This window comes from Manis javanica, chromosome 2, assembly GCF_040802235.1.
Source record: "Manis javanica isolate MJ-LG chromosome 2, MJ_LKY, whole genome shotgun sequence".
Lineage (NCBI taxonomy): Eukaryota > Metazoa > Chordata > Mammalia > Pholidota > Manidae > Manis > Manis javanica.
The window spans coordinates 149,449,938-149,474,333 of record NC_133157.1 but is presented as its reverse complement, the minus strand read 5'-3'; the positions used below and the strand labels follow the sequence as shown (position 1 = coordinate 149,474,333).

The 24,396-nt window shown below is 39.9% G+C and overlaps 1 protein-coding gene across 8 annotated transcripts in view; it reads right to left on the bottom strand.

The window, feature by feature from the left end:
- The window catches only part of CHD7 (chromodomain helicase DNA binding protein 7), a 203,138-nt gene that overhangs the window by 72,856 nt on the left and 105,886 nt on the right, over positions 1-24,396 (bottom strand). For all 8 annotated transcript variants that reach the window (XM_036998009.2, XM_036998005.2, XM_036998008.2 and 5 more), the window contains one exon: positions 11,389-11,819. In XM_036998009.2, the coding sequence (XP_036853904.1) occupies positions 11,389-11,819 (431 nt within the window). The remainder of the gene's footprint in view (positions 1-11,388; positions 11,820-24,396) is intronic.

Below are 24,396 nucleotides of genomic sequence, written 5' to 3'. Positions count from 1 at the left end.
TTTCATCTGCACGCCAAGAGCAATCAGATTACCCTGGTAACCAGCGGTCACATGACCAGCACCTGCTCTTTTGGCTGGATGCCACTGACTAAAGCCATCTGCTTCCCTCAATCAGCTTTCAAACATTCTCAACACCTGCGCTGTAGTGTTTTGTGGTTTCTTTTATCAAATCAGTGCAAAACTGCTTCCAAAACTTTACATATTTCTCAAATTTGTTTAAATCAGAGGTAGGCCTGTCACAGAGCTGAACTGCTGCCAGGTAAGTTGGCTGCTAGTGCTTTTCATGGTGACCTCTCTGCACTAGAGCGAAGTACACAATTTAATTTAGTGGGGTTACCGTGCCCTGGGTGAACTATCCAATAGAAGTAAAAGGCTTACTGTCTTGAAGCCCACCAGAGCGCAGGTTTGATGAAACATCAATTTGCTGAAGGAGAGAAGTGCTAATGATTTTCCATCTGCCCTTCTCAAGAACGAAGTCTGTGGAACCTCCAAGGTTGCCCAAAGTCGGATAGGACCTCTCCAAACACTTAGATAAAAGGCCTGTAGCCAAGCGAAGCTCTCATCCCAGATCTGATTACCACGAGATTTCTAAACTCATTAGACCTTGCACTATTAATGTTGCTCAGAGACAGCTAAGCATTTCCATGCTAACATCTTCTCATGACATTAGTATACAAATCAAAAACACACTAAGAAGTCAAGCTACAAAATCATCAATGCCCACCCGAAGACATTACAATCAAGGATAAGATAAAATTATTTAAATTAAATTGGCTTTGCTACTGTTTTGCAGTAAGCTAATTTGGACTTTCAACTAACTGTTATATTAAAACTGCTTTGCCCAAAAAAAGCCAAACTCAAAAGAGTTTTTCTTTTAACAAATGAGGGTAATAAAGAATGATGGTTAAGAGCACTGATTTGAATCAGACAGACCTTAGTTGAACTTCCAACTCTGTCATTTATAACCCCTCTGTATGTGACCCTGGTTAAGTCTATTTCCCTGAGCCTCAGTTTCCTCATCTATAAAATGAGGTTGGTAATTATGTCTTCCTCCAAGATTCCTTACGAGGCTTAGGAGATAACGGATGAAAAACATGGCGGTGTCTGGCACAAATGGCCAACATTCTTACACATCTGGAAGGCAAGCAGCTGGGAGAATATTCTGGGAAGTCTGGGAACATAATCTCTGGCTGTGGCTGGGACCCACTTAGGCCAAATCAACCTCAAAGACTTTAAGGCAGAACCCCAGTTCCCTGCGATCACTAAACAATAGTCCTCACACAAGATAAAAGAAAAAACAAGCAGACAATCCCAAAGGCCACCCTCCTCCATGCCCATGACCATTGCTTTAGTTCAGACAGGTATCATCTCCCACCTGGACTATCACGATGGCCTTCCTGCCACCTTGTCACCCTCACCACCCTAGGGCAGGGTTACCAACCATCAGGCTGCTCCAGAAAGGACACATATCCCACATCTATAGTTGTGACTTCAATCTGTAAGGTTCAAAGCTAGTGTTGTATAATGTCAAAGCCACAACAGCAATACAGATATTCCTCTTCCAAATTATAAGTTGGAAGGGGGGATGCACAAAGAGGGCAGCTCTTCCAGCTGGAGAGGAGAGAATGTTATCGCTAAGTCCCATCCTTAGCCGGCACTGCAATATTGGAATGAATCCGCTGAGCTGCTTGGTCCAGAGACAGAACCTCCACACACCTCCCGCAGCTGCAGCGACGGCTCACCAGCTCAGCCAACACCGGCCCCCACGCGGCCACCGTCCACTGAGGATCACAAGAAAGACCAGGCATGCATGGGAACCCTCCCAAGTTCTAGCCTGAATGGCCTCAGCCCTGGAGAAGTCACATTTGTCTCCCTCTCCTCCTGCATGAAGAAGCAACATGGTACTGCCACCAACATAGCAACTTTAAACCCACCCTCCACATTGCACCAGAGCAGCCAGCTAAACTGCAAATCTGCCTGGATCATTCTTCTGCTTCAAGCCCAGTCCCATAGATTGCAAATCTGAGGTTTTCAGCATTGGCATATAAAGCCCTTTTCAATTTGTGCAACTGGCAAGATTAACTTTATTTCTCTACTATTCCCATACCCTAAACCCTCAACCCTTCATGCTGTGGACATGCAGAAGCAGAACCACTCCTTAAAGCACACACCCAACTCTTCTACTTCCAACCCCCCACCCCACCCAGGGTTTACTCATCTGCAAAACTTGGCTTGAACACCACTCAGTCAGAGATGCATTTTCTGACCACCACAGTCTGGACTAATAAGATCCCCTCCACCTAAGTGCCACTCCACATTTAAAATACACAAAGTTTGGTGCTAACATTACTGAATGTATTAAAACCAAACCACTGTGGTGTGTGTGCCTTTCTTCAACTCTCTGGCACGCTCGAAGAGAAGGAACTGTGGCTTATTTCTCTTTGTATTCCTAGTGCCTGCTGCTAATGTCGGTTACTTACAAATGTTAGCTGATGAATTTAGTACAGGTAACTATAACAACACACACACATGCACAGCCCCATACTGTGTGCCAGGCACTGTTCTAAAGTGCTTTGGTCATTAACTCATTTAAGAAAGTCCCACACAGATTCTATCTGCATGAAGCTCAGTAAAATGGGGCTGAACTACTACCAAATAGAGTGAAACTTAGCAATTCTTCAAAACCAGCAATCTATATACTTCCCCCACCTACTCACAAAGCTCTTCCATTTCCTGGTCTTTATCTCCTATCACTATTGTAGTGACCAAGATACAGAGCCAGCCGCCCATGAAGCTAGACAAAACCTGGTAATCTTGGAGGGAACACGTTTTTCTGGGTATGTGCTGGCAGTTTGAAGTGCCACCATCCCTCCTTCCACCAGCTTTAGCTGCATTTCACATATCATCATGGAGGCAGGCAGGTCACATGGGAGGCAGCTGGATGTGCTCAGGGCCCACAGCTAAGTGACACTTACGTCACCGGTGCCACGCCAAGCTCTGAAGTTCTCTGACTGCCCACAGGGGGATCAAAGCATACAACACTGTGATGAGAACTCTGAGAAACATGCATTAGGAGAACACAAACATTGTATTTGGAGAAAAATACTTGCTCTCTGGAGGGACATCCTAAGGAATCTACCCTTTATGGAAGGATTCACATTCAGCTTAGGACTGTAAGAGTTCCACAACAGTAGTATTGCCTAAATGGGGTCAAATGAACTCATCTAAATTAAGGTAAGGCACACAGATTATTCATTCTTTTTGGTGAGAAAAAAATGCAGGCTTTTAAAAAAAGACTATGCAAAGGACCAGGGCTCACTAGAAAGCCAGCTGGCTGCCCTGATATATTACAAAACAGAATGCAGTTAAATATTGATTAGCATCAACCTAAGGACCTAAGACCTCAAACTAAAAGTTTGAAAAGGAACCGTCTTATGGAACCAAATGTGATGAAAAGATGGTCAGTCAATGGTTTCTGGACAATGGGAGTGAGTTCTCAGCCAAACAGACCCTGTACACAGGATAGGTTAAGTAAAGATTCTCATCACATTGGGGATAATCAGCCTGGAGGCTTGGGTCATGAAGATTAATCAGATTTGTTTTCAGGGACTCAAGCCAAAATGTCATAGTATAATCTTTTAGAAGAACAGTAAAAGGAATTAAATATACCCTCATATTCTACATGCTGAAAAGGCTTTCTAATAAAGAATTGGACCTAATGAATGAGAAGTGAGAGAGATGTCCATGACAAAGGATGTTTGTGTCACACTGCAGTTCTAAACAATCTACAACCCGTAAGCTGGAGAGTCAAAAAGGCTCAGTGGTGGCACAGAGAAGAGAGCATCAAGCCTCTCGACTGAAGGGCACAGAATTTCCCTCTAAGTTTTTAAACAACAAAAAGGAAAATTAAAAGATGAAGAAGCCAACTAAAAAAGACAGATAAAGCCACATAAAATGTGATACATCATTAAGTAAAATTAAACCAACAAAATAAAATTAAGATTTTAAGTCAAGTTCTAAGGCTAAAACAGCTAGGCTAGAATGTAATGCAATGCAGGAGATAGAATAAACTTATGAGGGAAGAGACAAAACAAACTGCACGACAGACAAAAAACCCCAACTCAAAGGTCAACACCTGTGCACAAAGGCAATCGGAGGTCCCCAGGCAAAGGCCGCAGGGGACTCAGTCCACTGCCCAAACATTTGAGATTCTCCACTAGGCAATCTTGGGCAGAGGGCATCTGCACGGGATGGGGTCAGGAGCAAGGCCCTTGGCCTGAGCCACTTATGCTTGCCTGCCCCAGGCACAGTGAGCCTTGGGGGTGCTGGGAGCCACCCAGCCTGACACCCACATGCTTTGATCCAAGCAGGTGCCTTGCCAACCCCAACCCCTCCCCTAAACTCCACCCACTCATTCTTCACCCTCTCTTCTAGTAGGGAAAGAGAAAGATGAAGAGTTGAGAAAGAGAGGAGGGGAGGGGATTTTGACTTCTGAACACCAAATGTATGACTCAATGACAAATTAATTTTTTTTAAGTTCTCTGTAAATTACTGGATGGAACACCTTGAAGACAAATGATTTAATCTAAATGCTTACCTTAAATAGCATCAAGCACTCTTCAACTATGCTAAATTTTTAGGAAAGGAATAGCAAAGAAAGTTAGAGAAGAAACAGAAACCTAATTTTCTCTCATTTAATATGCATATTTCAAACTCAACATGCCTCACCTTCATATTTTACAAACTTTCCAAGGATAAGGAAACTGAGGGCCAAACAGTTAACATGCTCAGCCAAGTAGCAGCAGTCCTAGGACTGGTACCAGGACCTGTCTGGTCAGAGTCCTCATCTGAGCCCCAGGACAGGTTTGAAGCCATCTAATGTCCTCACAGAGATATCCTCAGAGTCCAGTGCTGGTCTGACCTTTGGGGTACCCTCCAGGCTTCAGAAACCTCTCCTGGTAAATGTCTTCTGTTACTTGGCGTCACCCCTGGGTAGCCTCCCAACAGCACAAGAACTCTGTCCTACGGATAGCTATAGTGTTAACCATCTTCTAAAGAAGAATGCTTAAAATATGAAAGTACAGTAGAAGGCTCTCCTGAAAGAGCCAAATCCATTTTAAATACTGAATATATTCTAGATTGAAAAAAAAAGACTCATTATGAAGTCAAGAATTATCATTGAAAATCTAAAGGTTACTGAGTTTTACGGATGGAATTAAGATCTGCCAGAAGTAACAATGGAAAATAAGTCTTGTTGGCTAAGATACCTGATTACAGAAGCTCAGCATAAACATTACCGCTCTGGCTACATGGAACCACCTTGCACTGCAGTGCAACATAAAGAACTGAATAAATTAGACATTACAGCAGTGATGCACAAAGTACACCTTTCCCTGCCCTCTGACTACAGCATACTCTCCCAAGCACCAACCAGCTAGGCAAATATTCAGCTGTTTGTGCGAAATTCTAAGATGCTGCTCTTATTTATAGACAGCATTCCTGTCACCCAGGAAGAGGGACAAGTGAGGGTCAGTTGGACAGTAGAACCCCACTCCCTAGATTCATCATTATCTTCTCTCATCTGCCAGGGTGGCTCATATTACAAATGAGATGTGTGCCCACCCACAGTTTAATCAGGTGCTATAAGTAGATGGAAGATTAGGTAGAGCAAATGTTAAACCCAGTGAGGAAAAGATATCACCACCTACCCTAACAGGAGAAGCTGAACTCCCATGAATTGTTCCTACAGGAATTAGGGCTGCATATAAAATTAGTATTCTAAGGGAAGTTCGAGGATGCTATCTTGGTAACAATTTTTTAAAAAAAGAACAGTGTCTTTTTTCTTAATTCACACTCTAGTCCCCAACTTAACATTTTAAAGCTTAGCCACACAGACTTCCGTATAAGGTGGCTGAGGTGAGGGCTGGCATTTCAGGACTGATGTCCTTACGGTGGCTTTGTACAAGCACCCAGTGACTCAAAGGGGCCTTTATCTGGCAGCAGACAACAGGCAAAAAGATCTGGATATATCATGTGACAAACTTTGCATTTGCACAGAACTTTTCAAAAGCATTTTTTACATGTAGACATTTTTAATAAGAATTTTATAAATCAGCTTACATATCCTTCTTTATAAAATACTTCTCCTTATCCTCAAATTCTAACATCACAAACACATCTACTATGGCAACGTATGCTCCACCCTCAGATTACACTTAAGAAAGACTTCAAATGAATGTGTCTCCAGAAAAATCCCCCTTTAACATCCCACTGCTGCCTACGGCCTCCTCACCTCTCAACTTCCATTTGATGGGTACAGTGAGAGTTACAAGTGGGACCGGCATCACCCTCTCCCACATAAACCAAGATGGCAGCAAACCACCGCTGTGAAGCGCACTGCAGGTCACTGGACGGGGCAGAACAGCTTTCCGGCAGGCTCAGTGCGGTCCTGCATCCAGCACACAGCCAGGGGTCGCAGAACTTGCTTTTAAGGGTCAGTGTTGGTATGCATTCTCTGCCCCCAAAGACATGAGCCACATGTTGTCAAGATATCAGGCTCTGTTCTAAACAGTGGCTGATAACTCTCCCTCCCTGAGCATTCAGTTGATTTAAGATAAATCAGAGGAAGGGTCACTGTGATCTGTCACTGGCAACAGAAAGACTCTGAGGCAGTTATCCTGAAAGGAAAAGAGGATTTGAGGTTTAAAACACCTGATGACCCCTTTGTCAAGGAAAAGGTAACTCTTTGAGACTAACAGAAAAGGGGCTCCTGTTCCCATCCCTGACCTGGAGCTTAAATTTAATGAATCAGAGACCCTGCAGGGCAGGCCAGACCAAGGGGCGGAGACCTGCAGGCTCTCGCCTCCTTGTTCCTCTCCAGCACTGGAAGGGCTCGGAACTCCTCTTCCATAGGCACCATATCCAAGATACTTAATTCAGTCTCCCAATTATTCAATGTCTTGGGTCAAAAATATATCACAACATGTGAATAAAAGAAAGAACAATGAAATAGAAGCAAGCTGTGAGCTTATTACCTATGTTCCTGATGAGGAAGTATCTGACTACCTGGGTTTTGTGTACTTATTAGCAAAACTAGTTTCATGGTTTGTTTTTGCAGAGAAAGTTTACATGTGTAAGAGCACACTATAAAATACGTGTAAGTTTCCTGAAATATAACACCATTGGGCTTGCTGGCAGAATAAAAATATTTCTCAGGTAAAATGCAGCCTCTCCCTAAGGTCATAATTGTGTATACAATATCTGAAAAGCTAAGTTCCTCAGAAGAAAGACACCACAGAAATATCAATGATGATAATAGTGTGGTTTGCAAAAAGTATATGTTTTTGGTACTTAATGTATTTTTTTAAGTCAGAGCAGTATATTTATTTTCCAGTTTAAAATATCTTCACTCTTACATCAAGAAATAGAATTTTAGTTTTCTACGAGCTTTAGTATTGAGGGTGGAAAGTAGAGCAAGAAACAAGTTGTGTTCCTAGAAACTGAATAAGAGGCAAGTCTCCATGGCTGCAGTTAACTGAGGCTTCATGAGTCAAGTCACAATCTTTGGCCAAGTTCCCTCCTTACAAACAATCAAAGCATCCTTATATAGCTAAATGGACCTCTAAATCCTTCAAGAGTCATTCAAAGGAAGCACTTCCTCCCAACTCTCTCTCATTTCACAAGGCCCATGCACCCTTAAACAGAAAACACATTGAAAAGAAGAATGCAGAGCCTCATTTTTCAGCTCCATGAATCCTTCCATATGCAAAATGGCATCCTCTGCAGCCCACAAATGTCTCAGCTTTTATTTCCAATATTAACTGCCAATATTTGAAAGCTGTAAGGACACCTAGGGAGAGCACTAGAAAAAAAGAGTAGGAAAAAGCATGTATTTAACATAAAATGAAAGGAAGAAAAAAAATGTTTCTAATAGAAAAGAGGAATGTGGCCCATTGTCTTCATCATTATGATTTTAAACATCATTTTCAGAAATGCCGGACACCTTTTTCTGTTGCACTACCATTCTATGCAACAGCTTCTGCGCAGATTCTTCTAGGTTCTCCTGCACAGACAAGTAGCTATTTTTGGATGTCAAAAGGGCCAGTTTCTTGGGAATGGCCACAATTTCAAGCCTCAACCACTTTATGGAATAAGATGGAATAACAGGTCACAAGAAGGGCATCATAAAAGCACACAAGGAAATCACTCTTATTGATGACACCCTCTCTTATATCCTTGATAACCAAGAGTATGTGAATGATGCAGAAGGAGCTCTCTCCCTGCCAAAGACACAATGCAGAGCAAGCCAGACCCCAGGGAGTAACCACCCACTCAGAGGACAGCCCACTTGTTTGTACAACCTCACCAACACTATAGAATCCAGGGCTGAACAGGAAAGATGTGGGTGGTTCTACACTGAATTTTTCATTTCACTTCTGTTTATTCCCTCTATTTCAGCCCTCTGTTGGAAAATTATTTTCTGTATAAACAAATTCATCAAGTTAACTTATTCAAGGATGGAAATAACTGGTATTACATAACATTTTGCAAAACAAAATTGCCACTGCTGTATTCTAGCGCTTTAATGCAAACTGCTATGGCAATTCAACCCCAGCACCAACAGAACCCAAACCCCCTATTACCTTCATCACTGCATATTCAATTTACATAATTATTCTGCTATGCTATTCAGAATTTACATGTAGTCAGATGCATTCTACTTATCTTTGCTTCGGAGATGTTATTTCCTTTCTAGACTAGCAGAACAACGAGACCACACTCGACACAATTCATTTGGCCAGTAGAAACATGTGGCTCAACAAAATAATGGGTTAGTTTGTTAATTTAGTAGTAAAAATTTATGTTCAATTGCCATATTCGTGGATAGCCATTCCCATATGACCATCAGTGAAATGAAAGCCTCTCAGCAATGTCCTCATCACACTTCACCGTAAATCAGCAAGTGGCCCTACAAGTGGTCAAGTCACCAGAGCCCACAGAGGGTACCCCTTCCATGTGGCCCCTGTGTCTCTGGGCCAGGTGACATGCTCCCTTTCCACTTGCACATTTTCATACTCAACAGAAGTGTTTTTCAGTTATTTTCACATCACTTGAGGAAAACAACTGTCCCCTACAGGAGGCATTGACTGAGACCGTTGGTCAAAGGCAACAAAGGGGAAGAAAGCAATAGACGTTCCTCTTGGCAGAGGACAATCACATGCCTTCCCTCTTACCAAAAGTGGACGACTGTAGTGCACAGCCATTACTCAGATTCAGCAATGCCAAAAACTTAACTCTGCACAGACGGTTCAAACTTCAGGATGGGCAGATGTGAGTGTCCATGTAAGGCCCAAGCCAAAGGCTTCTCCAGTGGATAAAGACAGGCCTCTCTCTGTACCAAGGAGGCACAGGGTGCCCAGAACTGACTAGAATATATGTCCCAAGTTGCTAACAGTTCTTTACAGTTGTTAGGGAAATTTTAACAAGTTTCACTATTAAATACAGCACTTTAATATCTGCCCCAGTATATTCTACAGGAGGTAAGGGTATATTAACATTTTTAAAGGTAGAGCTGGTTCAATGTAGACTCAGAGCTTCAAAGAATAAACCTGGAAATTTATGACAAAATCCAAGGGGATTTTTAAAAATCAGTTTTTAACATGATAGATTCAAAAAATTAAGATACAAACTGGAGACAAATATATCTTGAGGCTAAAACTGATCTTGGTGATGTATTTTCTGAGTTCTTTAGAACACAGACTCTTGGATTTTTAAATTTAAAAAAAAACTACATTTTTTTAAGATTTTGCTTTGATTTCTTTCTCTTTGGGAAAAATAAAAAATAAGCACACACTTCCTTCTACCAAACACATAATAGTTAGATTTAGGCAATTATGTATTTTAAAAGCCCTTGTACGTGTGACTAAAATTTTAACCATCATCTCTTTGCTCACATCCCTAACACTCAGTACAGTACCTACAAATAATAAGTACTTAAGGGAATATTTCTTAAATGAAAACAGAATTGATAATGGATTGTGGGTTTATAATAATTTCATAAGGAGAAGAAAATAATGGTTTCCAATTAAGAGGCCATATAATGAGGCATCAAAGAATGTTTATAAGTAAATGCAAATAATAAGTTACCTGCAAAACCGAGTTACGGAACATAATTCAGTCATTTTGGCACGATAGAAAGTACTGACAGCAAAATTTTTTAAGTGACTATGATTCAAACTTTCAAAACACTAAAGAGTAAGGTATCTGAGACTGTTCTGATATTTTTAGCATTAAGCTGAAAATCCAAGTTTGTTCCTTCACTTTGCAGCACAGCATCTTTCTGTTCACAACAACACCTCCTTTCTGTGTCCCTGCACATGCACTCACAGGAAGCCTGCAAGCAAGAGGTTTACCGGCCAGCAGGCGCAAGACATTCCCGCCGGGCACATCAAATGCAGAACTGAGCGTGCGTGCACGCCAGCGTGTGTCTGCATATGTGTATGGGGGTAAGAGGTGGAGTGTGTTTTCTAATAGAGTTTGCAAACAGGTTCAGATTAAGCAAGTCTGTCCATACTTGCATCTGGAAACTATATTTTCTAACATGAGCCATATTCTGAAAAATAGATTCAGATGTTTGGAACTGGTTCAGAACAGTTGTAAGAAATGTTCAGTACAAATGAAAAAAATTAGTCTTCAATGTCTTCTCCTCTCAGGTTTTCTTACTGAGTAAATACGCCTTCTGGGGGGTCAGAGAGCTGGTGGGGGAAGTATGGAGGGGAAGTGTGGAGTGCAGGAGGCTATTACCTAGAACCTAAAATTCATGCTATTCTTAAATGCATAGCTAATGGAGAATTGCTATTTGATTTCTCCCATGTTGCCCACTAGGATTTCAACCCTGCCCCTGGAAAGCTTACTCCTATAACTAGAGAGAATTAATTCTCCTGTTTCCAATTCTGGGAAATAGGGCTGAAAAGCGTAGTGAAATATAGTGACCTGTCTTGCTTCTATAATCCTTCTTTCCCAGTTTTGCACTTTCACTGACATGAGTTGCTGGTCTGTGCTTACAAATAATTATGCTGGTAACTTGGTTCTATTTATTAAATGACAAATTTTCATAAACATACAAAGAAGTGTTTTAAAATAAGTAATTTTTATCCAGTAAAGTCTAAATTTTACCAACCAAATCAATAGTTCATAATAATTGAGTCCTAAATTTCACAATGCATGAAACACTTAACATTTTAGTTTGGGTATTAGAGAAAGAAACACAGCAATGATGTCAAAAATCGGAATGCTCCCTCCTTTCCCCACCCCACTCCCTGGGCTGTAACTGTGTGTGGTTCATTTGTGCACTGCATTTGGTGGCAGCTGTCTCTGCCCAGAGCCTACCTTGACTTTTTGCTGGATTTGGGTTTTGGCGTGGCAGTTTTTGCTTTCTTTTCCTTTGGCTCTTTGGGAATCTTAGGGACTTTTGGGATCTTGGGCTCCTTGGGATCTTTTTTCTCCTTGGGTTCTTTAAGTTCCTTGGGATCTTTTTTTACCTTCGGCCTTTTCCTTTTCTTCTTTTCTTCCTGGGACCCATCTAGTGAGTTCCTACTTAGTTCTTGGTTATCAACCCCACCAGGGAAGTCGTCTTTACCAAAACTCTTACTGGGATCCTCTGCAACAATGTGGTTGTTTTTCTTTTTCTTCTTCTTTTGCTGTGGCTGCTGCTCTATTGACGGCAGGTAATCCTCACTCTTCACTAGCTGAGCATTCGGTCCACTAACCTGAGTCATATCCGGCACTGGTTTCTCTAGAAAGGGCTCCGATGGAGAATGCTAAGAGACACAAATAGGAATTGAAATTAGTTTACCATTTTTCGTAGTGAAGAAAGGAACTGAAAGTTAGTGGCTGGTGTTTCTGACAATTATTCTATATTCAAGGTAGCAAATATTTTACTAAATACACAGTTTTTAAATCTATCATTTTTCTCTCACCCCAGAAAATACACTTCTTTAATGAGAAAGCTTTTAAATAGAGTAAAATATGGCAATTTAATAATAGAGTAAAACATTCAGTTCAGGAAAAAAAAAATTCTCCTTCAGCTAAAGACAGTGTCCGTTTTCTCAGCAGCCTGTGTAGGAAATGGTGAATGACAAGAGAGCAGCAAAAGCTGAATCACAAAAATGAACTTAACTGTAATTCTCTTCCTCTTGCAGGAATGGGAAACTCAAATAAGACGTACATAATTAATGCACTTTTAAAAAGAACAGGTATACCAAGCACCACAAGATTCAGGTGCTGCAAGAATTTAAAATCAAAGTATAAGGTCATTTCTGATTTAAATGACATGAAAATGCCAAATTAAAACACATACCCTAAATTAATGACCTGAATTGGTTAAATTTCTTGCACTAATATGAGATGCTGATAGTGTTTTAAGTTATTAAAGCTTTACATTTCCAAATTTCACTGAGGAAGAGAGAACCCAAACAGACCATCCGTCAGGCCTTAAAGGAGATTCTGTCTTTCACTAAGAGCATACCCAGAGATGGTCTTAAATCAAATACAGTAGGGAGTACCAGCAATTGGGTGGGACACTGAGTGGTCACCTGATATCAGAGCCATCTCCACTGTCACTTATGACAGTGAATGAACCTTGAAATACTTGAATGAACCAGAATACTTGAAAATGTTATGTCTGCAAGTGTCACTCATCTTCTGCCTTTTTCATATGCTACTCCAGACACTTATTAGTATTAATAGCGACTATACTAGAAACAGCAACAACAATGGCTGTTAGTGTTTACTGAACAATCTCACCACATGTTAGGAATGTGCTAAGCACTTTACACGCCTGACACTATTCAATCTTCACAGCAGCCCTGTGAGCTGGGTATGAACGCGGATACTCTAAGATGCCATAACATGCCCAAGAAGTTACAGATGCTAAGTGACAGAACCAAGAATGGCCTCTAAGCCAATGGCAGCAGAGTCCATGTCCCTCACCACACCACCTCCTGAAGAGGAGAGGGCAAGAGAGTCCAGGTCCAGGTCTGCAAAGGACTCAAGAGTAGCCCAGAAGCCACAAATCACCGTCATCAAAGTACTATACATCAGATGCCAATCAACCAACCTTCACTGCATATCTATTCATGTCATGTACTGAGCCAGGTGCTTCTGGGAGTTAGCTCACCTGAACCTCACAGTGAAAATACGGTAATCTGCCCCAGTCTCTCAGAAGGGAAGTAAAGTCTGAGAAGCTTATTGACCACCCAAGACCTCACAACAGGAAAAGGAGCTAAGAACTGAGTGAAGGTTTCCAAAATCCAGTGTGCTTCTGATTCTACACATCTCCTGACATCTTACACATGAGCATTCTTTTGGAAAAGGATCCACAGGTTTCATTTGATTTGCAAAGTACTGAATGACCCAAAAAACATTAAAAAATAATCACTGTCTGAAAAGAAAACAGTTATGCTGTTCCCACTAAAACCTACTTGGTCACTAAAGAAACCAACATCCAATTCTCCATGTGCATTAGTGTAAGAGAAAGAGCCTAGAACTGTGAGGTAAAAACACTCAGTCCAGACCCTGCCATGAGCTATATTATCTGGGGAAAATCATTTCACTTATCTGAGGTTCATTTCCTTCATCTGCAAACTGAAGTGTTTGAGTTAGATGCTTTCCAAAGTCTCTTTCAAAATCCTACTGTATTAGAGAAAATTTTAAAACACATATTATTACCCTTTCTCAGTCCTAGCTGAAAGAGAATGCACCTGGGAAAGAGTAAGGGTGTATAGAGAGAGAGAGAGAGAGAGAGAGAGAAGCCGGCCGGGGTAGAACTTTTGAGGAAGACACACAGGTGTAAATCTACATAAGGTTTCCACTCCTAACCAACCCTGAAAAACACTACCCTCTGCCCTCTATGTTTCCTTCAGAAACACTCTTAATAAATATCAGCCAAGGTGCTGTCCAAATCATCATTACCTCAGAATTCCTGGGATCTGACTGAACTGCCTTATTATATTTAAGTTGCTGAAGTTAATTGTCACCTATTATTTCCTAATGTAAATGCAAAGAAAAAGCCGTATCTTTTTGAAAGGGATGTAGAGATCTAACCTATTTGGGACAAGCTTTTTTCAGGAGAGGAAAGAAAAAATATTTCCTGGAAAGAGAAGGAAAGAAAAAAGTCTACCAGTAAACAATGCTTAAAACTCAGAATGGTGAATTAATTCCAGATATACGTAGCTTTCTTTAATCTGCATGGAATAAACTCCAGTAATAAAGTGCCAGATTCTAATGAGAGATACCTGGTACACATGTATGAATCAGGAAATGCATATAACACCTCATACAAAAATACTGAAAATTTATCTACACACTTTAGCATACAAATGATTTTAGATGCTTCTTGCCATAATAAATGAAGTCATAAATTAGTATCCCTTTAAAAATTTAATCTTCCATAAGGAGGAAAAAAGTAAAGATTAAATATAAAAAATGGTATTCATCCTCTTTGATATGCAGCAAAATTATGTGTTGGTACTATATAAAATAGGGTGAAAAAGGTGCTCAGAAATATTATAGTGTTTACCAGACCGACATCTCCTTAAATCTTTTAGAGAAAAGCTGTTTTTGTAAACATTTAACAAAGAACAGATGGCCTGCCTTAATCGCATAGGGGAGAAAAACTGGAGTTCACAGTAATACCCTGACAAAGTCTCCCAGGGCCAGCCATGCCCCACCCCCCACCTACCTCCACCACCCCTATGCATGGTACAGTCTTCTCTGATGCTATTTAATTTTATAGCGGACATTCTCCCATCAATTTGCGCTGCCTGACAGGTAATCAATGCCATTAACATCTGATATTACCATATATTCCTAAAACCTCTCATTTACTAGAGCAAATGTGGAGAATGTTAGATACCAAAGATATTTTTAAATATACCCTATAGGAGTTTGCTTGACACATTTTCTATCATAATTCATATGCTTGTTGGACTATTATAGAATATGTAAGGGCTGTGCCATAGACTTTTGGAACTAAAACAGAATGGTTGATACTTAAACTACAAAAATGATCTAAGGTGTGTGTGGTGTCAAAACAATTACCAGAAACAAGATAATCATTTTTCCCCCTAACTCCACTGTTTATAACAGGTAAATAAGACTAACACACATACAAGTTATCTTATAAAAAACAGCAGAACAGACAGGATGCAAATTTAACCAAAGGAGAGCTGCGGTGAGGGCAGTGAGGGCAATCCCCCTGTCACCCAAAATGCTCAGGCGCATGCATCAGAAGGAAATGAAAACATAGTAAGAAGAAACTTTTCACCTAGCTCCAGTGTGCTTTTCCTCTAGCAATGATCAGCATTTTCTGGCCTAAAATGCTATTTTATTTAATAATGTTGTATCTTAATTATATTCTTGAAGCCTCAACCTGTTAACATTGTTAAGTAACATGAATGACCAATGCAATGTGCAATGTTTCCAACATGTGTGAACTAACATTTTACAGTACAGGACATCTATGGACAAATATTTATTTACTGAGTGATACAAACAAGTCTAAAATCAAAATACTACTTTATAGTAAAGATAAGATACCAACAACTGAACAAGTGTGACATGGTCCTTCTGGGAAACATGCCCCTCCCCACAAATCTGGCTGAAGGGAGGCACTTGTGCTCTCACAGGAAAGTAAGATTCTGGTGAAGTGGCAGGCCAATTAAGACCCAAGAAACATCAAATACAAGTTAAAACACACTAAAACATTATTTAAATGATCTGTAAAAACACAAATATTAACAATCACTTAAGATTAGGAAGTACTTTCAGGTTCTTTTAATGGCTTTGGAGACACATCTCTTACTGACATTCTTCACTTTTATTTTTCCAGTATTTCCAGGTTCTTGATCCCTTGACATTCTTTTAAAAAGGAATCCCAGTATGAAAACTGAAGCTTAATCTTCCCAAAAAAGAGTATACAAGGGTTCAAAAGTGCACTTAGCAAAAGTTCAGTAAGTCCTGTTGAGATACTAATACCCTTGTCAATGACATTAATAAAACAAGGATGCACTTGTTTTTATTAAGTAATAACCCCATGAGCTTGGGGAGGTGGGTGATGTTACTGCTCACTCTTTTCTAAATGAGTGTCCAATTCATTTATTCGTTTGGCAAATATTTGAGGATGTAACAGTAAATAAGACAGCAATAGTACCTGCTAGGCAAGAGCAGAGCACCTGCCCCAGGCTTAAAGAAAACAGTCAGCCAGGCACTGGCTAGGGATCACTTCCTCAATGGACCCACAGCCTGAAGAAGGAACTGTGCCTGAGCTGGAGTGACTAAAGGCATGAAAATGCATTACAAGCAAGCTTTTAAATCCATCTTTGCTGGGAAGTATCAAGATGAGCAGATAATTAGTTTGAATGGTCAAGTGAAATAATTTTTAACTTTGATCCTTTGATATAAAATAAGCATAAAAATATTAAGAAGAGAATTAAGGGTTGGAATATTTTGTTTGACTAAATTTGATATTAGAGGCAGGGCCTCAAGTTCAGGCCTTTTATATATGCCAGCTAAGTTTTATTCAGCTCATTCTTAACAATTCCAGGAAAAATTATTTACTGAATGAGTACATTTATAAACACAAACACACCAATAAACAGCATGAGGCTTGGTGGTCATATGAACTAAGAAGGCAAAATGTATACAAAATATTTTTTAAATCTAGGATATTAAAAGATGTAACCATGAGAAGATGACTTGGGCTACATAAGTTTAGAGATTTTTGGGCTAACCAAAGTTAAATAGCTTTCCTTACTGGGGATATAGTACACGGTGTGTACTAAAGATATTTAACCAGGGTATATATTCCTTTTTTCCCAAGAATATCTTGAATAAAAAATGTTCTTCACAATATACTTAGGATTATACTGATAGAAAACAGGGTTAATTCATCTACTCCTCTGCGACAGGGATAAGTGTGTGTATCTGTCTGTCCATCACAAAGCAGGGGTTATCAAATATTTTATAAAATAGCATATGACTCTATGAATGAATATAATTTTATATAAAATGCACTCAAACAGCTTCCTGAATTGGTAATTTCCTTTATGCTCAATATAAGTTACTGGTAGGAATAAAATAGGAATATTATTATCATATAAGGATGACTTGTATTTTTTGTTACATACACAGTGAAGATAACTATCAAGTTAAATAAAATGAATGTTGAAATATGATATAGTAATCCATCTTCATGGGAACCTTGGAATCATTAAATTTTAGAATCGAAAAATTTTTTCATTACTGCTGAAATTTCATTTAAAATTCATCTGAAAGCATTTTTGAACATTTGGTTTTCTGCTTGTGTTTTAATCTGTTTTTAATCTTAGAAGACATTTGCCATACAAAAAAAATCTTAAATAGCTACAAATTAACATGAGCCACTTTTATGGCGTCTAAATTATAAACACATTTTGAGTTAGTGGAGACAAAATAATGAAAATAATGAACCAAGCAATCATGTTTAATATTAAACAGTTTTACATTGGATATTGAATACTGGCTGTCTTCCTACATTTTTAAGAGTAGAACTAGACCATAGGACCAGTCAAACAGCATCTTTTTATGTGTAAAACAGTATGCTGCGGTTTCTACAGTTAGCTTAACCAGAACAACCAGGAGTGAAACTCTCCCAACGCTACCCCCTTTCTAAGTATCTGAGAAACCCTAAGCAGAGCAAACTCCCTTCCAGTGGAGGACAGCATCTGTGTGCTGTTCCTCAACCTGCCGCAGCCCCCCTGGCCATCTCCCATCTCTGTCCATCTTCTGACCAGATTGTCTGCTGGGATGGGTGCAACCCACAGCTGGGCAGCACCTGCGAGGCTCATCCCACTTGGGGAGCAGCCCGGGGCCAGTGCTGGATGGTGTTTTTAAACCATGTGCTGTATGTGACATGTGCCATGTGCTGGGCTAAGCATCTAACAAACCTTTTCTCCTTCAGTCCCTGTGATATCCCCATGAGCTTCAGGAGGTGGGTGATGTTACTGCTCACTCTTTTCTAATTGAGGAAACTCAAGTTTTAAGATGAACTTACCCAAAACTATAGAGCGAAAAATGGCAAAGCTGGAATTCAAACCCAAACGTGGCTACCAAGTTGGAGTGAATGTGATGGGGCCTGGCTGTAGGGGTCAGTGAGGAGCTGGCCACGCCCACTCTGGCCCCAGCACAAGCCCTGGCAGCATGCTGGCTCCTCCAAAACCATAAAAGGCTGCGTTCTAAGACCCAAACCCTAATCTGCAGATTAGAATGACTCTTGATTTCCTATAAATTTGGAGTTTTTGCCTTCAGAGGGTCTGAGGAGAACCCTAGTTTAGTTCCAAACTAAACCTGTAAAGAATCACTAACTTTTCTCCCAAAGATAAAAATGTGGATAAGAACTGACATTCATACTGTGCTTTGCAACTAACAAAAAATTATCTAGTTTGAATCTCAAAACCACCCTACTTGATAGAAGCTAAATTCAATTCAATCAACCTGCTTTGTCCCAGAGATTGAACTGCATCTTCCAGAATCAGAAAAAGATAAGCCCACTTCTTCCCCTGCCTTAAAAACTACTAGAACCGGGGGCGGAGCCAGGATGGTGGTGTGAGTAGAGCAGTGGAAATCTCCTCCCAAAAACAAATAGACCTATGAAAATATAACAAAGAAAACTCTTCCTAAAATAGAGACCAGAGGACACAGGACAACATCCAGACCACATCCACACCTGCAAAAACCCAGCGCCTTGCGAAGGGGGAGAGGAAGGCCACAAACCAACAAGAAGGGAAGCTCCTCCAGTGGTCACTCGTACCAGCTCTGCAAACTATCTCTATCACCATGAAAAGGCAAAACTACAGGCAGACAAAGATCACAGAGACAACACCTGAGAAGGAGACAGACCTAACCAGTCCTCCTGAAAAAGAATTCAAAATAAAAATCATGAACATGCTGACAGAGATGCAGAGAAAAATGCAAGAGCAATGGGATGAGATGCAGAGAAAGATGCAAGAGCAATGGGATGAAGTCCGGAGGGAGATCACAGATGTCAGGGAGGAGATCACAGAAGTGAAACAATCCCTGGAAGGATTTATAAGCAGAATGGATAAGATGCAAGAGGCCACTGAAGGAAAAGAAGCCAGAGAACAGGAACATATAGAAGCTGACATAGAGAGAGATAAAAGGATCTCCAGAAATGAAACAACACTAAGAGAACTAGGTGACCAAGCCAAAAGGAATAATATTCCTATTATAGGGGTACCAGAAGAAGAAGAAAGAGGAAAAGGGATAGAAAGTCTCTTTGAAGAAATAATTGCTGAAAACTTCCCCAAACTGGGGGAGGAAATAATCAAACAGACCATGGAATTACACAGAACCCCCAACAGAAAGGATCCAAGGAGGACAACACCAAGACACATGATAATTAAAATGGCAAGGATCAAGGACAAGGAAAGAGTTTTAAAGGCAGCTAGAGAGAAAAAGGTCACCTATAAAGGAAAACCCATCAGGCTAACATCAGACTTCTCGACAGAAACCCTACAGGCCAGAAGAGAATGGCATGATATCTTTAATGCAATGAAACAGAAGGGCCTTGAACCAAGGATACTGTATCCAGCACGACTATCATTTAAATATGATGGCGGGATTAAACAATTCCCAGACAAGCAAAAGCTGAGGGAATTTGCTTCCCACAAACCACCTCTACAGGGCATCCTACAGGGACTGCTCTAGATGGGAGCACTCCTAAAAAGAGCACAGAACAAAACACACAACATATGAAGAATGGAGGAGGAGGAATAAGAAGGGAGAGAAGAAAAGAATCTCCAGACAGTGTATATAACAGCTCAATAAGTGAGCTAAGTTAGGCAGTAAGATACTAAAGAAGCTAACCTTGAACCTTTGGTAACCACGAATCTAAAGCCTGCAATGGCAATAAGTACATCTCTCTCAATAGTCACCCTAAATGTAAACGGACTTAATGCACGAATCAAAAGACACAGAGTAATAGAATGGATAAAAAAGCAAGACCCATCTATATGCTGCTTACAAGAAACTCACCTTAAACCCAAAGACAAGCACAGACTAAAAGTCAAGGGATGGAAAGACATATTTCAGGCAAACAACAGTGAGAAGAAAGCAGGGGTTGCAGTAATAATATCAGACAAAATAGACTTCAAAACAAAGAAAGTAACAAGAGATGAAGAAGGATACTACATAATGATAAAGGGCTCAGTCCAACAAGAGGATATAACCATTCTAAATATATATGCACCCAATATAGGAGCATCAGCATATGTGAAACAAATACTAACAGAACTAAAGAGGGAAATAGACTGCAATGCATTCATTTTAGGAGACTTCAACACACCACTCACCCCAAAGGATAGATCCACCGGGCAGAAAATAAGTAAGGACACACAGGCACTAAACAACACACTAGAACAGATGGACCTAATAGACATCTATAGAACTCTACATCCAAAAGTAACAGGATATACATTCTTCTCAAGTGCACATAGAACATTCTCCAGAATAGACCACATACTAGCTCACAAAAAGAGCCTCAGTGAATTCCAAAATATTGAAATTCTACCAACCAATTTTTCAGAACACAAAGTAGAAATAAATTCTACAAAGAAAACAAAAAGGCTCACAAGCACATGGAGGCTTAACAACATGCTACTAAATAATCAATGGATCAATGAACAAATCAAAATAGAGATCAAGGAATATATAGAAACAAATGACAACAACACAAAGCCACAACTTTTGTGGGACGCAGCAAAAGCAGTCTTAAGAGGAAAATATATAGCAATCCAGGCACACCTGAAGTAGGAAGAACAATCCAAAATGAATAGTCTAACATCACAATTATCGAAACCGGAAAAAGAAGAACAAATGAGGCCTAAAGTCAGCAGAAGGAGGGACATAATAAAGATCAGAGAAGAAATAAACAGAATTGAGAAGAATTAAACAATAGCAAAAATCAACAAAACCAAGAGCTGGTTCTTTGAGAAAATAAACAAAATAGAAAAGCCTCTAGCCAAACTTATTAAGAGAAAAAGAGAATCAACACAAATCAACATAATCAGAAATGAGAATGGAAAAATCACGACAGACTCCACAGAAATACAAAGAATTATTAAAGACTTCTATGAAAACCTATATGCCAACAAGCTGCAAAACCTAAAAGAAATGGACAACTTCCTAGAAAAATACAACCTCCCAAGACTGACCAAGGAAGAAACATGAAAGTTAAACAAACCAATTACGAGCAAAGAAATTGAAATTGTAATAAAAAAACTACCCAAGAACAAAACCCCGGGGCCGGACAGATTTACCTCGGAATTTTGTCAGACACACAGAGAAGACATAATACCCATTCTCCTTAAAGTGTTCCAAAAAATAGAAGAAGAGGGAATACTCCCAAACTCATTCTATGAAGCCAACATCACCCTAACCAGGCAAAGACCCCACCAAAAAAGAAAATTACAGACCAATATCCCTGATGAATGTAGATGCAAAAATACTCAATAAAATATTAGCAAACAGAATTCAACAGTATATCAAAAGGATCATACACCATGACCAAGTGGGATTCATCCCAAGGATGCAAAGATGGTACAACATTCGAAAATCCATCAACATCATCCACCACATCAACAAAAAGAAAGACAAAAACCACATGATCATCTCCATAGATGCTGAAAAAGCATTTGACAAAATTCAACATCCATTCATGATAAAAACTCTCAGCAAAATGGGAATAGAGGGCAAGTACCTCAACATAATAAAAGCCATATATGATAAATCCACAGGCAGCATTATACTGAACAGCGAGAAGCTGAAAGCATTTCCTCTGAGATCGGGAACCAGACAGGGATGCCCACTCTCCCCACTGTTATTTAACATAGTACTGGAGGTCCTAGCCATGGCAATCAGACAAAACAAAGAAATACAAGGAATACAGATTGGTAAAGAAGAAGTTAAACTGTCACTATTTGCAGATGATATGATACTGTACATAAAACACCCTAAAGACTCCACTCCAAAACTACTAGAATGGATATCGGAATACAGCAAAGTTGCAGGATACAAAATTAACACACAGAAATCTGTAGCTTTCCTATACACTAACAATGAATCAATAGAAAGAGAAGTCAGGAAAAAATTCCATTCACCATTGCATCAAAAAGAATAAAATACCTAGGAATAAACCTAACCAAAGACGTGAAAGACTTATACTCTGAAAACTACAAGTCACTCTTAAGAGAAATTAAAGGGGACACTAATAAATGGAAACTCATCCCATGTTCATGGCTAGGAAGAATTAATATCGTCAAAATGGCCATCCTGCCCAAAGCAATATACAGATTTGATGCAATCCCTCTCAAATTACCAGCAACAATCCAATGAATTGGAACAAATAATTCAAAAATTCATATGGAAACACCAAAGACCACGAATAGCCAAAGCAATCCTGAAAAAGAAGAATAAAGTAGGGGGGATCTCACTCCCCAACTTCAAGCTCTACTACAAAGCCATAGTAATCAAGACAATTTGGTACTGGCACAAGAACAGTGCCACAGACCAGTGGAACAGATTAGAGACTCCAGAAATTAACCCAAACATATATGGTCAATGAATATTTGATAAAGGAGCCATGGACATAAAATGGCAAAATGACAGTCTCTTCAACAGATGGTGCTGGCAAAACTGGACAACTACATGTAGGAGAATGAAACTGGACCATTGTCTAACCCCATATACAAAGGTAAACTCAAAATGGATCAAAGACCTGAATGTAAGTCATGAAACCATTAAACTCTTGGAAAAAAACATAGGCAAAAACCTCTTAGACATAAACATGAGTGACCTCTTCTTGAACATATCTCCCCGGGCAAGGAAAACAACAGCAAAAATGAGCAAGTGGGACTACATTAAGCTGAAAAGCTTCTGTACAGCGAAAGACACCATCAATAGAACAAAAAGGAACCCTACAGTATGGGAGAATATATTTGAAAATGACAGATCCGATAAAGGCTTGACGTCCAGAATATATAAAGAGCTCACAGGCCTCAACAAACAAAAAACAAATAACCCAATTAAAAAATGGGCAGAGGAACTGAACAGACAGTTCTCTAAAAAAGAAATACAGATGGCCAACAGACACATGAAAAGATGCTCCACATCACTAATTATCAGAGAAATGCAAATTAAAACTACAATGAGGTATCACCTCACACCAGTAAGGATAGCTGCCATCCAAAAGACAAACAACAACAAATGTTGGCGAGGCTGTGGAGAAAGGGGAACCCTCCTACACTGCTGGTGGGAATGTAAATTAGTTCAACCATTGTGGAAAGCAGTATGGAGGTTCATCAAAATGCTCAAAACAGACCTACCATTTGACCCAGGAATTCCACACCTAGGAATTTACCCTAAGAACGCAGCAATCAAGTTTGAGAAAGACAGATGCACCCCTATGTTTATCGCAGCACTATTTACAATAGCCAAGATTTGGAAGCAACCTAAATGTCCATCGGTAGATGAATGGATAAAGATGTGGTACATATACACAATGGAATACTACTCAGCCATAAGAAGTGGAAAAATCCAACCATTTGCAGCAACATGGATGGAGCTGGAGAGTATTATGCTCAGTGAAATAAGCCAAGCGGAGAAAGAGAAATACCAAATGATTTCACTCATCTGAGGAGTATAAGAACAAAGGAAAAACTGAAGGAACAAAACAGCAGCAGAATTACAGAACCCAAAAATGGACTAACAGGTACCAAAGGGAAAGGAACTGGGGAGGATGGGTGGGCAGGGAGGGATAAGGGGGGGGAAGAAGGGGGGTATTAAGATTAGTATGCATGGGGGGGAGGGAGAAAGGGGAGGGTGGGCTGTACAACACAGAGAGGACAAGTAGTGATTCTACAACATTTTGCTAAGCTGATGGACAGTAACCGTAATGTGGTTTTTAGGGGGGACCTGATATAGGGGAGAGCATAGTAAACATAGTATTCTTCATGTAAGTGTAGATTAAAGATTAAAAAAAAAAAAAGAAAGAAAGAAAAGGGGGATTACTCCTTGAAAGGATAAAACTATTGGTAAATCAAAGATCAACGCATGCTTTAAATATCCTTAATGTTGATCACTTAAAGGGTGTCAGATGATCAGCTATGGAGGTACTCTTTTCTGATAATATTCCTTTCTCTTAAAAAAAAAAAAAAAAAAGCAGTTCCTGTGTGCTGACCTCCAATGAGTTCTGCACAGTGGTATAGAGGGCATGTCAAAGTGTGGGCAAAGGGTCTGTTTGTTCCTATGCAGAAGATCAAGGCCTAGCTTGGGTACCCAGAA